This window comes from Clupea harengus, chromosome 19, assembly GCF_900700415.2.
Source record: "Clupea harengus chromosome 19, Ch_v2.0.2, whole genome shotgun sequence".
Classification (NCBI taxonomy): Eukaryota; Metazoa; Chordata; class Actinopteri; order Clupeiformes; family Clupeidae; genus Clupea; species Clupea harengus.
In genome coordinates, this window is record NC_045170.1 from 17,913,430 (window position 1) to 17,927,317 (window position 13,888).

Here is a 13,888-nt window from a genome sequence, read left to right on the forward strand (position 1 = left end):
ATCTTGTAATTTGAACCGTAAATTGTTTGGCAGTTTTCCTGTGAAATTGACCATGTTTCCACCCACTTCTACTGTGCATCCTCTGTGGCTGATGGAGGAATGATGTTTTGTTGCGAGACATGAGGCATGTTGTGGCTGTAGTTGTGTGCCACGTGGGTGTATATGGTTAATTCTTGCAACAGGCCACAGAATAATGCCATTTCCTTGTGCGTAAAAGAAGCCATTGGAAATTCTGAACAGGTTTCTGAATCAAAGCCAAAGGTCCTCTCAGTCAGAAAGATTGTTTTACGGAAGCAAAATATCTTTATTACAGAGCCAGTCAGTCATTAGAATTTGAAACCTCAGTGAGATACAATACAATACAACACAGAATTAAGAATTATGTTGTCAGTTGATGACAGCAGAGTTACACAGAGAAATGTCAAACATTAGTGCTGATTTCACCATGACACATGAAACTACTTCTGACATACCTACTACATTTGAATGTACTTCTGTCAAAAATAGATGGATCTGACATGACCCCCCCCCCCATAAGTAGTACAGGAACAATGCAACTGGGTTCTCAAAGTGTCTCAGAGTGCCTGTAAAAACATATTTTTTTAAACTTCACAGCATGTACTTGAAATATCTTCTTTCAAGAGAGGCACGAGACATTGTGACTAAAAAACAGACCTTTGGGATTGAGCTCATGTCTTGCTCATGTATGTATGTCACATTAACATCCTCCATTTGCTCATTACACACCCCTTCCTACTCCGTTTTGTTAGGAAAATAGGACTGCAGGAAAATTGTCCTATGACTAGGCTACCTGCCCGCTCTTTTACCCCTGAGGTGACCTGGAAGGCCTTGAGCAAATTGTCAGCAAGAGGATGAAGTGAATCATATAATCATACCCATGACAAGACCTTAGATGGGAACGAGTTACAGTAGTAGAGCATCTCATGTGATAATAGCACAAGGGTCTTCCTCTCCTTGTCATTCATATCACCAGACACAAAGAGGCCAAGAAAATGAAGTATAATGCCACCACTGAACCAGTGGTTCACAGTGGTTTGTGTGTGTGCATGTGTGTGTGGTAGAGGGGGTACACAGGCTGCAAAACTAATTCTCTGGGGTACGTTCTCCAGGAACTTTGGGGCAAGGATCCTGAATGAAAGGACTGCTCAACCACATCCGTGAATTTATTTTTAGCCATCAGTTCTGTAGAATGTTCTTCTTTCTCGGGATTAATCGTGTGTACAGAAAGAGGAATCTGAACGCTTCGTCTCGTTCGCCCCCACAGTTTACCCCCGCGCGCCAGCCATGCTCACCAAAGACAAACGTTACGTGTATCAGTGAGCTTGTTATTGTCGCGGGCTTTTTTGGGGAGACACGCATGACACTGAATGGCGGCACTTGACTGAATGATGCTGTAAATTGGGCTACGTCAACAACACACCAAAATAAATGATAAGCAAACCAATCGAGGGACGTTTGTGTGATAAATCATTAATTAACGGTGCCATACTATGTCTCAGAGTGCCCTCGTTTTGCCACACACCTGTTGTGTAACTGACCCCTGCTAACGTGAAAGATGTCTTTATTTGCATGGGGATGGTACGTCATTTTTCCTGTGAACTAACGTGGGTAAACTGTGCAAAACTCTGTACACAAACTCAGTCAGCATGCAGTCTGCCCCCAGACCAAAGACTCTCTTCAGACAAATTTCAACTCAGCGAAGCACATGGCATCTTGCTGATGTGAGATTTCCGTTAGACGTGATTTCTCCACCGCTTCCAGTGGAGGCATGTCCGATATTATCCACACAGAAAAACTCCCGGTGAGAGTTAGATTGGAAATCAGTTGTCTGCACAGTTGGCTGACATCAGTCAGACACGCAGTCATCGCGCGCGCTTCCTGAAGAAGAGACGCTCCTGCTGCTGACCCCCCGCGCACGGGGTGAACAATAACGGACGCGAGGAAATATCAGAGGGATGTGTCAGAATCATATCGCGCCTAATGCGGGGGCGTATGCGCCTGTTGGGTGGCGAAGGACCAATGATGATGGGCTTATTTGTGTTAGAAATAAAGAGGTGTGTGTGTTGGGGAGGGGGTGTGAGGGGTACTCTAATCAAACCCCCAATTTTTAGCATGTGCCAGGCTGTCAACAACCAATCACTAGCCTGCTAGTGTTGAATGCAGAATGCTCAGGACTGAATTAAAATGTAGGATACAAGTGTAATATTTAAGGTAATTGAAACTTATACAGAGATTTATATACAGATATAACTTGTTTTTGTAAAGATCTGAATGGTGGCTTGTTGCTTTGGCACCCTTCCTTTCCAAGTTGGGAAGATCAAAGTGTTTAAAATGCTTGGTTAAGAATTGTGGGGAAGCCATGATGCAGTTTATCTGTGATAATATTTGTCTATGAAATTGATACCACCTACAGTACAGTAAAACAGTAGTGGACTTAAAAAAAACAGAAGTTCAGTGGTGAGGTGAAATTCCATTATTGCAATTGATTAATTCCTGTGAACGGCAGGAGAAGCTTTTAAAATTGAAACTGGTGACATCATCCAGCCATATACTGACCACACACACACACACACACACTTTTACAAAAACAAACAGAAAAAGGGAAACTATTGAGGTACTGAGAAGATGATGGGTTGGGGGGGTGGCCGTGGGGGCGTTAGCGTTTGTCAATGAAGAGGATGACTCAGGCACTGGATGTGTCATACACATTCTATAAAGGGGGAAGTTCACAGAGCAGGCTAAACATTTGCACAGTGAGTGATAGCTCAGCACAGAGCACACTTTGTTTACTAGCACCCGGAATTGGACGGAAGATGAAATGTAAGTGTTTTCTGTCATTGGATTACACTATTTGTTTGTGGTTATTGGGGTGGGGTGGGGTGGGGGGTTATCCCTGGGATGAACAGGTCAAGAGGATATGTGTTGATCTCTCAAGGTATGAGTGGCTCTGTCATTACAAGACAATGAGTAATGAACATTTAATGGAGGGGGATCAAATATGTAATGGGAAGTGTAAGGTCCTGGAGTAGGGAACTTTGTTTCTGACACAAAAGTGAAGTGGTCAGTTATTAGTTGCACCTTTTCTGATGTTCATTTTAAGTGTACAGGTGGACATGCTGTATAAGAGGACGCAGTCAGAGCTTTGCTTTGTGTTTCTGTCTGTATGTTATTTGATTGTTTAATTTTTTTGCTTTTTAATCTCTGAATTTGTATTAATTTCCTATTTCATACAGTGGCAAAAAGTAGGTTGTGTGTGGTATGTTTCAGTAAGCTTATCTCACCCAACTGAAACATAAAGGGGAGAGGGAGAGAGAGAGAGAGAGAGAGAGAGAGAGAAAGAGAGAGAGATTTCACGTGGGTGACTAGCTGGAATCATAGTGGAAATCTCATTACCTCATGCACCAGCAATCAACATCACTGAAGAAGGACTTTCAGGTTAAACGCACTTCCTCTGTGGTAATGAGCCATATCTAAACTTCTGAATTACGCTTAATCTTGAACTCAAATAGCCGCTTTAGTGAAGTAAATGGATCCCATTTTTACCACATACAGACCAAACTGAGCAAAACTGAAACTAAGTAAGTAGGTCATTTCAGCTGTACTATCTGATATGAATTGCATATGCAGGATAAAGAGCCATCAGTTTCTGTAAATTGCCTCAGTGCAGTCACCATGACGTCAGTGCCTACGGGTGTACAATTTGAAAATTGCTGAGTCGCATCCTAACTGGCCAGACAGGGGAATCACATTTGCTACTCACTGCTTGGTCAGTTCCTTGAGAGTGCAGGGTGGACTATTTGCTGGTGTTGCACGTTTCTGGCCAACATGTTGGGGCTTGTTCGGCACCCACCACCCGAGGATCTTATTTCCTCTCGTTGAACATTCAGAGGAATAACTAGGCTGGTCTGGGAGGTCGTGGGTTCACGTCTCCAGGGGGCCCACATTGTCTCGTTTTGCATTAGATGAAAGCAACTGGGAAATGATGTTCGGTAAGTGCTAATGTAGACTCCACGTCCACAATTTTGGAGCCAGGGGTATCTCCTGAGTTGAAATGGAGACAAACAGTCAGTGTGATCCTACCATTTGTGGTGTGCTTCCCATTGTCACAAACAAACTGAGGCAAAATACCCCAGGCAGGCCAGGGATACAAGCACACAGACAGCTGGGAGAATGATGTGTCATGGTGGGTTTTCCAAGCTGGAGAGAGAAAAAAAACCTCTTTGTGTTTCTTCTTCTTTTTTATCTTGCTGACAGTGCTGCTGAACTCCCATGTTTCTTTCGACGTCTGCCTGCTGTTGGTCCTCTTGCCTGTGCTTTCCCTCGCTCAACCCTACGTGGATGGATCCCGAAAGGAGAACCTCAAAAAGATCTACAAGCAGATGATAATCTTGAACAGCATTGCTCGTGGCCCAATTGTAAGTCCCTTGACATTGGCAGAGTGACAATTTTGTGTTAATAAGTTATCTGGCTAATCTGGCCCTTGGGGAGAAGTTGACAAACTCTGTGTTGTGAGACCATTTAGGGGTTTTAATTGGGCTTGAATGTGGGGTGGATGGCCTTCAGGATGAGTTAGCAGGTGTCAGATTCAGCAGTGAACATTTTGGGGCCTGGTCATTTGAGAATACATCATGTGCAGTTATTTAAAGTTCTGTTGCTGTCCCCTAGGGTGAGTTAGTGTTTTTTTTTTAGGGTTTCTGACTTTCTGTGAGAGAGAGGTTGTGAAACATGAATGAGCTAGCCTGGACTAATGCAGACTAATTACTAATGCAGTGCCTGTCCTTTGTTTTTTTTCTACAGAGCCACTATGAACTGAACTTAGACATTCAGCACAACTTCACTGCCCTGCCACGGATAGCCTCACGAGCGCAAGACCTCCAGACTCAACAGGTATGGCAGCCACCAGGCCTGTGGGTACTTTACATTGGTCTCTCACTTACTAAGTCTATATATGAATTCTCAAATCTGTTTGTCTTTTTCTCTCTCTCTTTCCCTATCTCCCTCTGTCTCTCTCTCTCTCTCCTTCTCACTCCCCCTCTCTCTCTATTTCCTTCCATATCTCTCTCTCTCCTTCCCTCTGTCTTTCTCTCTCTCTCCCTCTCCAGTTGAACACCACTCTACTGCTGCTCCACTCTGGCCTGCAGTCCTTTAGGTTCCACTTTGACTGGCTGCGGCAGGTTCAACAGAACAGGTCCATGAATGTCCCCCGAGAGACTCCAATCACGCTCCATCTGAAGAGAATTGGCCAGCTGCTTCAGAAACAGGTGAGAGCCAAGGCCCAAGCAGACCAAAGGGCGTGGAGAGTGTTTAGACATTTAGACGTGCTGTTAATCTAAATGAATCTGTGTGGGTGTATATTGCCATGGTCATATTAGGCTTTCTTATTTCTTCCACTGCTATTCAATAGTATATTGATTGTGGAAAAAAAAGATTTTCTACTTAAGTGAACTTTGACCTGTAAGTTTGTTTAATGAAAATACATCTGGCTAATAGAACAGCTCAGGGTCACTGGCTGCCCACCCACCCTGAAAACAAACAGGAAACAGTAGAGTTTTTTTTTTTTTTGCCCATATTTGTTTAAAGTGATTCTGTGTAAGAATCAAAGTGGTTCTGTGTAAGACATTGCCCATTTACCTGAGTGCCCAGTCATTTCTGTCCCTTTGAAGACATTCTCAGTACAAAGAGTTAAGAATATCAGACATTACTCTCTCCCTCATGAGTATGAATGTGTTGGCTGTTAGCACTCTAGACAGAGGTAAGATCTTGGCCAAATCACCTCCTTGTCCACTGTCATCAGGGAATGATCACATGTAGCACCTAACAGAATGCATGGAAAGGAGTGAGGGAGTAAAAGGGAGGGAGGGAGGGAGGGAGGGAGGGAGGGAGGGAGGAGACGCTGCATTCTGTGGCTACATGGCTTCTTTGTAAGCTGATGTCCAGTGAAGTTAAAAAATAATGGAGGGCAAGAAAAGCCGTCTTCATGGTGTGTACACATACAACAAGAGAAAAGTTAGCTTGTAAACGCAGGCATTGACTCTTCTAGTCTAGACGGTGGAATTCAGTGAAAGTGGAGGTGCTTTCACAGAATTAGCAAGTTGGAGACAAATATTTGTCCGAGACATTCTTGTTTAATTGTTTTTTTGTGTTCAGTTTTTCTTGGTTTAAGTATTTGCTGCGCATTTTGTATTTTCCAACGGCTTCTTCTGTCATGGCCTTTGAAATGCATAGCATGTATTTTATGTTATTTATAACATTCTTCCTGGATTCCCTTTCCAGTTAAGGTTACTGTGACTTCATTAAATACATTACTTAATAATTTATTCATTCTTTATATCTGTGTCTGTCAGATGGGCGACCTTCCTCCAAACCTAGTTCCACCGCAGCTGCCACAGCTGACCAACAAATGGGACATCCACACCTCGTCCATCGTGCTCCACCAGAATCTGCAACGCTTCTGCCAATGGTCTCTATTGGCCCTTCACCCCCTGATGCGAAAGTCCCTGTAACCCCACCATCACTACCCCCCCCGAACCCCAAACTATTCTACTGCACCACGACCACTCTTCATCCCCTACTTGCTGGATCCCCCCACCCCCCAACCCCACCCCACTGAATCGTCAGTCTTACCTTCTTCTGAACATTCCTCTTGCAAACCACAAGCTTATTTATATCTATGTTTAAGTTATGCCTTTTTTTAAGTAATGTGAAAAAATGTATTTACGTATTTAATATGATAAGTTAATATTTAATAATTTAATTGAATTGTTTACATTACATGGTTCACCTTAGACCGTGTGTTAACTGGCTTCCAGTTAAGCCCTTACGTCCCGCTTACATGACAGGAGCCCATTTATATCTGTAGTCACCATACATGTACATTTATACAAAATGCACAGTATTGACCTGTGGTTTTGGCTCAAAATGCAGTTGTGTATGCAGCCACATACAGCTCAAGACCAAATGTGTGTCTTTTGATTGGATACTGATGGCACTGAGAGTCAGAGGCTGAAAACAAACATCTGAACGGTGGTCAGGAAGTGTCTGTGACAGACTCCCACCAGTAGGTGGAGTCAGTTTATTAAGGAGTGGGCAGATGCATTTGTCAGTATTAGAGCACTGTAGTTCTGGAGCTAGCCAATGCTTTTTTCACATAGAGAAAAGTTGCTTTAGATATAGTGCATATACTCCTAAGTATTTATATGAGAATGTGCTCTGATGATGTGGAATGTGTTGAGGCTTTGTCAAGAAAAGCATCATGATGCAATTTTTTGTCAACATACAAGGTAATCCGAGAGATGCCAGTTGAAGAGCTCATGTTTTAAACAAGAAATTAGTTTTCCTCTCAGATGAGAGCACTGTGATTCAATTGTATGAATTTGCTGGGAACCTGTTGGACAACAGATGTACTACACATTCTAAACGGGCATGTTCTGAACTGCACTGGTGCCCCCTGTTCAGTTGAACTACTCTATGATAATGTTCAACCACACAGCTTCTGCTTTTACACTGACGTAAAACCAGCAGACATTATGTGCTATTTAGTTTAGTGTTTAGCTACAAGTCCATGCACTTAATACCTAATGTGAATCATTCAAAGTACACTTAATGCAATTTCCTATGGAAGTATATGCTCTTATAGCCACTGGCTGGCTAATTTGTTGTCATGAAAGTAGACCATGAGATGCTTTGGGCTGTACTGCTGCTGTTTCACTGGGCTGAAGTGCCTAATGGGTCCATTGAATCAAAGTGTTCCAGCAGGCCTGTAGCTCGGAATAGGCCTGCTCTGACTTGCTGTGATTTTTAGTGTAAAATATTCAGTATTGTATAATATTTATTATATGCTGCATTATAGATATAAAGTATTCTTTAAAAGGCTGGTAACACAGTTTCAAATGTATTTTTTCTATGGTTGTATTGTATGCAAGGTCTTTTTTATATAAAAATCAGAAGCTGTACAAAATAAAGAGATAGGTTTTGTGAAAATGTATTGAATTATTATTCCCAAGAGATCATAGATCTGATATCAGCCAACTGCTACATAAAATGTCACTTCCTAGTCAATCATTTTGTAGTGAAGAAGCGTCCGCGATAGACTTAAATAACTCAGAGGTGCATACGTAAAACCCGTGAGACGTCTGAATAAACTTGAACTATCGGAAGTCTCACACATTAGTGTCTGATGTGTGGTTTTACAATCACTTGTCACATTCAATGTCCCCGCACTAAAAATACGCATTTCCGTTTGATCAACAGGCGTCAGAAAGCTAAAGAGGTTTCACGGCTCCTTGCTTTGTGCCTTCAAACAGGTAGTGGGTGTCTTGATGCCTTCCCATTATAGCACCATGAAAGCGGAGTGAGAAAAAGGTGGAGATTCATTTGAGGGCTGTCACTGCAGCACGCCGCGTAGCTACCATAACACTGTCAATGGAAAGAGAGAGGGAAGGAGGGAGAGAGAGAGAAATAGGAACAGAAATAAGAGCGAGAATGCACCAGAGTGAATAAATGTGGGTTTGCAGCCTGGTTAGGGAGGATATGATACTGGTTAAACAATCCATGTATGCTGCGTGCATAGGTGTCTGTATACCCTGTACGTGTGTGGATATTTATATGCACATGTATATTTCTGAGTGTGCATTGCATGAGTATGCATGTGTGTGCATATTGAGTGTGTGTTTGTGTAGTGTGTGTGTGTGTATGTTTGTGTAGTGTGTGTGTGTGTGTGTGTGTGTGTGTGTGTGTGAATGTGTGAGCAAGGATCCCGACTATGAGGGAGAATAGTTGGCACAGATGGGAAAGCTAACTTGGCAGTGACACGGCAAGAGCGCGAGTCCATTCCAGCTGTTGCACTCATCAAGCTGAGAGAAACAGAGAGAGAGAGAGAGTGAGAGAGAGAGAGCGAGTGAGAGAAGAATAACTAGAGGGATGTGGACGAATACGCACATCAATTTAACTAAGTATGTAACACAAAAATGTGTGTGTCTGTGTGTGTGTGTGTGGGGGGGGGGGGGGGTAGAAATCTGATACAGTGAAATGCAGGTCTTCAACTCCATAAATTGTCACAAGGATGGGAAAAGGAGTGGGAAGAAAAAAGGCGAAGAGTGGGCCATAGAGAGAGCTGAATCAGGGGTGTTGATACAAACAGCTTAAGTAATGGATCATCTGTACCTCAAAGCGTTGACACCAACATACTCCACCAGCCGCAGAGGGTGGGCTAGGCTGGGGGTGCAGTTGGGGACAAACAAAACAGAGTGGAGAAACCAGAGGGAGGGAGAGAGAGGGAATGAGAGAGTGCAAAGAGGGAGGGATGTCCCTAATGTCATTATTATAAGCATTTGACAAGAACCACCAATGCAGATATGAAGGATTTGCTACAGTGGAGCAGACACACAGCTTTCAACAGCAGACATTGATGAGTCACAGAGAACAGGGAATTTCTGTACCGCCACATTCTGTATTACCTGCTGTGGATTCAGGTGGAGAACAGAGTATTCTGTGAGAGGCTCACCAACCTATGGATGCAAGCAGGCACAGTCCAGTAGATTGAGTATTGCAAGATCAGAAGAAAAACCCAGCTTCCAGCAAACATGACTGTGAGTGTCTCATTTAATTCCAGAAATTGGAGGTATGGTGTGTGGCAAGGACCTACTGAACCTGAGATATGTGTTTTGTGTATAAAGTTAGCATTGTATGTCTTGGGCATGAAACGACAGGAGTTGTTTTTATAACCTTTTAAAATTAAGAAACAGAAACAAAGACTTGAAAAGAAGTGGTGCATATAACATGCAGCAAACGTGCAGCAAACATTAAGTGTCATTAGGTACTCATACTTAATTATAGTACTACTGCTTAAGTAAGTGCAATGTGTTTAAGTGCAATGTACTTTTTATACCTACAAGTTGTACAGTCTTGCAGTTAAGGTTTAGTGTAGGGTTAGTATTACTGAACTGTACTAGAAGTACATAGTATATTTATATAATTGTTCATATGTATCAAAGACAAAACTTTCAGAGTGAATTTAGGAGCAGCAGTCATTAGCTCAATCCATTCAGCAAATAATGTCAGCCCTCAGTCATTGCAGGGTCATTAGATTTTTCAGTTAGATAAACATAGCTACAGTATACCACCCCAATTCCTTAACTTTTAACTGAGCTTTCCTGTATCCAAAACTTTGATCAATGTTACATTCAGGGTGTTGGGGTGGTACAGGCTACTGCTCGTGGCAGTCATATGTATTTATTGATATTCAAATATTTCACAAGACCATGTAAAGGTGGCTTGCAGAGTGGACACATGACACGCATACAGTAGATACCGTACAGACTCAAGCCTGTCCACTGTGTCCACTGCAGTCATCACCAGACAGGGTCTGTTTTGCGGCGACACCATTCTGCGTTGCATTAGCACTAATCCCCTGCCGCATCTAGCTCATATACAGCTCAGTGTAAAAACTCCAACAGGGGCAGGCAGGCAGACCTGCATCACCAGAAGGCAGTGAGAAAAAATGCAATACATAGATGAAAATAAGAAGGAACAAGAAAGGAGACATTTTACATTATGATGGAGATATTACTGTGGATGACCAAAGACTGTCAAATGTGCAGTTGTTAGTGCTTGAGTTCAACTTAAATAACTAATTTATTATTAACACTACTTATATATTGGTGGCCAATGGGTAATAGTCACTGACCAACAACTTCAATGGATTCTCTGTAGATACCCCTTCGTCCCAAAGAAAGCAAGCCACTGGGGAATGGTCACGCTGGAGGTACTCTAAAGGCCTCTAAAGTTCCCTGTAAGGCCAAGCAAAGAGAGAGTGTTACATAACTCCATGGGGGATTCTCAACTTCTCTCACCCCAAATCCACCCCAGCTTTAATAAGTCCGAAGGGATTAGTCCAAAGGGGCGCCATGTGCTCAAATGTCTATCAGCACGGCATCTGTCTGGGTTCCTCTCCAGTTGAAGTTCTGCCTGCAAGCAATTTGCAGCAGTACAGTGCCATGAATCTCTTGGACACCGGTTGCTGTCAAATAAAATGGCTAATAGTATCACTAACTGCGGCATCTAATTCGGTAGTAAAGCATTTATGTATGCAAACACCTGACATGGGGGGACTGACAACTCTTTCTTCTTCTCTTTCATCTTGGTCTCCCTCTGCTGCTTCTCCTCACCTCGCTTTCTCCGGCAATTCTTTTCCTCTTTAATTCTTTTGCCTTCTGTCCTTCCTTTTCTTCTTCTTCGTCTTCTTCTTCTACTTCTCTTCTCTCTCCCAGACTGCCAGCAGATTGTTGGATGAGCTTTGTCACCTCACTGCCCAGTCTCTGGTGTCTCTTGAGACTACAGAGCACTTCCAGATCATCAAGCTCCTGGGTGAGGGCTCATATGGCCAGGTCAAGCTGGCGGTCCACAAGACAAGGGGTAAGAGACGAATGTTCAAGACCATCTTTACCCACCGGCTGTCCACCAGAATGGGACAGATCTTTGATTAACTGTCATTATGTCATCTTCCGTTCTGTTCTGTCCGATGCATATGATCTTTGTCTTTTTCTTGTTGAAGGAACTCCCATGGCTCTGAAGTTTTTCCCCCGTGAATCCACCGGCCTGCTCTCCTTCCTGAGGGAGTACAACCTCTCTTTGGCCTTCTGCTCTCACCCCTCACTAACCTCCGCTCTGGGCATCGTGTTCTCCACTCCAGAGCACTACGTCTTTGCCCAGCAACCCAGTCTCTATGGTGACCTGTTTGATGTCATCGTGCCAGAGGTGGGTGATTGACATGCCCCACTGGTGCATTCCCACTGGCTTGTTTGTTTGCCCCAACATTACTTACCAAAATCTCTAGATATGTGTGGGCACCAGAGAACTGCAATGGTGTGTGTTGTGAAATATATATGCGTGTTGATGTGGGGTTGGGTCATAGTTAGGTGATGCTGTACACCTCTTTGCACAGGTGGATAGAAATGTATGAGATATTTCCATGCAAGCACACCAAGGTTACCTGTATGCAGATATGAATGTAAATGTTGACTGTGCATACCTGTCCACAGGTTGGTTTGGAGGAGGACTGCGCTCAGCGGGTGGCGTCACAGATCAGCGGGGCCCTCTCTCATCTCCACCGCCTGGGATTCGTCCACCGTGACCTAAAGCCCGAGAATATCTTCCTGTGCGACCGCGAGTGCCGCTGGGTCAAGCTGGGCGACTTTGGCATGGCGAAGGCACGAGGGGTGCAGGTGCCCTGCGTCTGGTACAGCTCCGCGTACTGCACACCGGAGGCGGAGATCGCCCGGGACACTGACCAGCCGAGCAGCACCGAGGGAGTAGGGGGGGACTGGAACGCCGTCCCTCTGGATGAGAACGGAAACCCCATGGAGGAGAAGAAGAAGAGCCGGATCCGGGTCACGGTGGAGCCCAGCACGGACACTTGGGCTTTGGGCATGTTGATCTATGCCATGCTGAGTGGTGTGCTGCCCTGGGACGAGACGGCCTCCAACAACCGGGGGTACATGAAGTACAAGGAGTGGGCCGAACAGGCGAGCGAAAGACTGAGAAACGAGGAGATGAACGGACAAGACAAGGATGGACAGATGAATGGACAGAAAGAGAGAAATGTGAACGACAACAGCATTGCACCACAGTTTGCATGTTTCACGCCGCTGGCGTGCTCCCTCTTCCTGTCACTGCTTCACCCGCAGGCGGCACTGCGAGGGGGGGCCCACGATGTGGGGGGGTACCTGGGGGGGTCGTGGCTGCGGGAGGAACACAGGAGACAGAGAGAGGAGGCAGAGGCGAACCGCAAACAGAGAGAAATCATGGATACACAGAAAGAGACAGAGAGAGCAGAAAGCAGAGACAGATAAAACTGAGGTCACAACTAACTCCAATGCTTAATTATGTTGTATACTAGTAGGACCTCTAGTAGAAAGGTGATGGAAGGTAGGTGTTATTTTTTATCTTTACACTGCACTTTGCACTAGACCAAATTGTATATTTATCATTGCGCACATCTGTAATACGCTTTAAATATGTATACTTATATCGTTTGGTTGTTTAGTTTTCTATTGTAAAATTATATTCTTATATTCTAGTATATGCAGTATAGTAGAAAAGTGTCTTATGATCCATCCACGTTCTGAAGAAATTATGCCAAAATTGGTTGGCCATATTGGCAAAATTGGAGCCATAATCTGCACAGTAAGTGCTTTTTGGAGCCAGAGCACGCGTAGTAAACAGGAAATCAGCAAGGTCCACCCAGAATTATCCATATTTGGTTAAATCTCCAACATTTTGGTGTTGTAATAGATCCACAATGTTCATTTTACTGGCATCAACAAACTATCCTTCAACTGAAAGATAAGTATTCATAATTGTTTATTTTTCCTAAAGCTAGATAATTGTTTACAACTCTATTTATAAAATTTCACTATGTTGTTGCTTGTGTCTGATGTGTACCTATGACCATAACATGGCTTATAGTATATACTGTATATTTGCAATGGTCTGAAATAAATCATCTCAGTTATATTTTGCTAAGGAATCTCTGCTGTATCAGGTGACCCACAGCTGTTTTTTTCAAGGACAGCAAAGTGCCAATGAGCAAACAGAACTTATGCAACTTGTTTTTACTATTTCAGTGCTTTTCTAAGACAGGGTTGTTTTACCCCTATTAAGAAGGACAGGGAGGCACAGCACAGCACCTAACACACACACACACACACTTTCAGTCCCTTTCATCATGTCCTCCTCGCAGCCTCAAACACATTTATAAATAGACCTCCCTGACTTTACTACTTAGTGCAACTCATCATCACCCGCAACCTGTCTCTCTCTATCACACTCGCACGCGCACACACATTCACACACTGGCATACATACTCTA

General features: G+C 43.7%; 2 protein-coding genes across 2 annotated transcripts; both read left to right on the top strand.

Moving 5' to 3' along the window:
• Positions 1-2,603: 2,603 nt before the first annotated feature.
• il11b (interleukin 11b) lies at positions 2,604-5,857 on the top strand. The gene is made up of 4 exons (XM_031586696.2): positions 2,604-2,841; positions 4,276-4,436; positions 4,819-4,908; positions 5,124-5,857. Exons 1-4 carry the CDS (start codon positions 2,691-2,693, stop codon positions 5,352-5,354), a joined length of 633 nt encoding a protein of 210 aa, XP_031442556.2. The 5' UTR covers positions 2,604-2,690; the 3' UTR covers positions 5,355-5,857.
• Positions 5,858-9,258: 3,401 nt separating this feature from the next.
• si:ch211-171h4.3 (serine/threonine-protein kinase SBK1) lies at positions 9,259-13,533 on the top strand. Its single transcript, XM_031585745.2, has 4 exons — positions 9,259-9,608; positions 11,289-11,433; positions 11,573-11,775; positions 12,060-13,533. The coding sequence occupies exons 1-4, from the start codon at positions 9,603-9,605 to the stop codon at positions 12,867-12,869; spliced, it is 1,164 nt and encodes a 387-aa protein (XP_031441605.1). The 5' UTR covers positions 9,259-9,602; the 3' UTR covers positions 12,870-13,533.
• Positions 13,534-13,888: the final 355 nt, after the last annotated feature.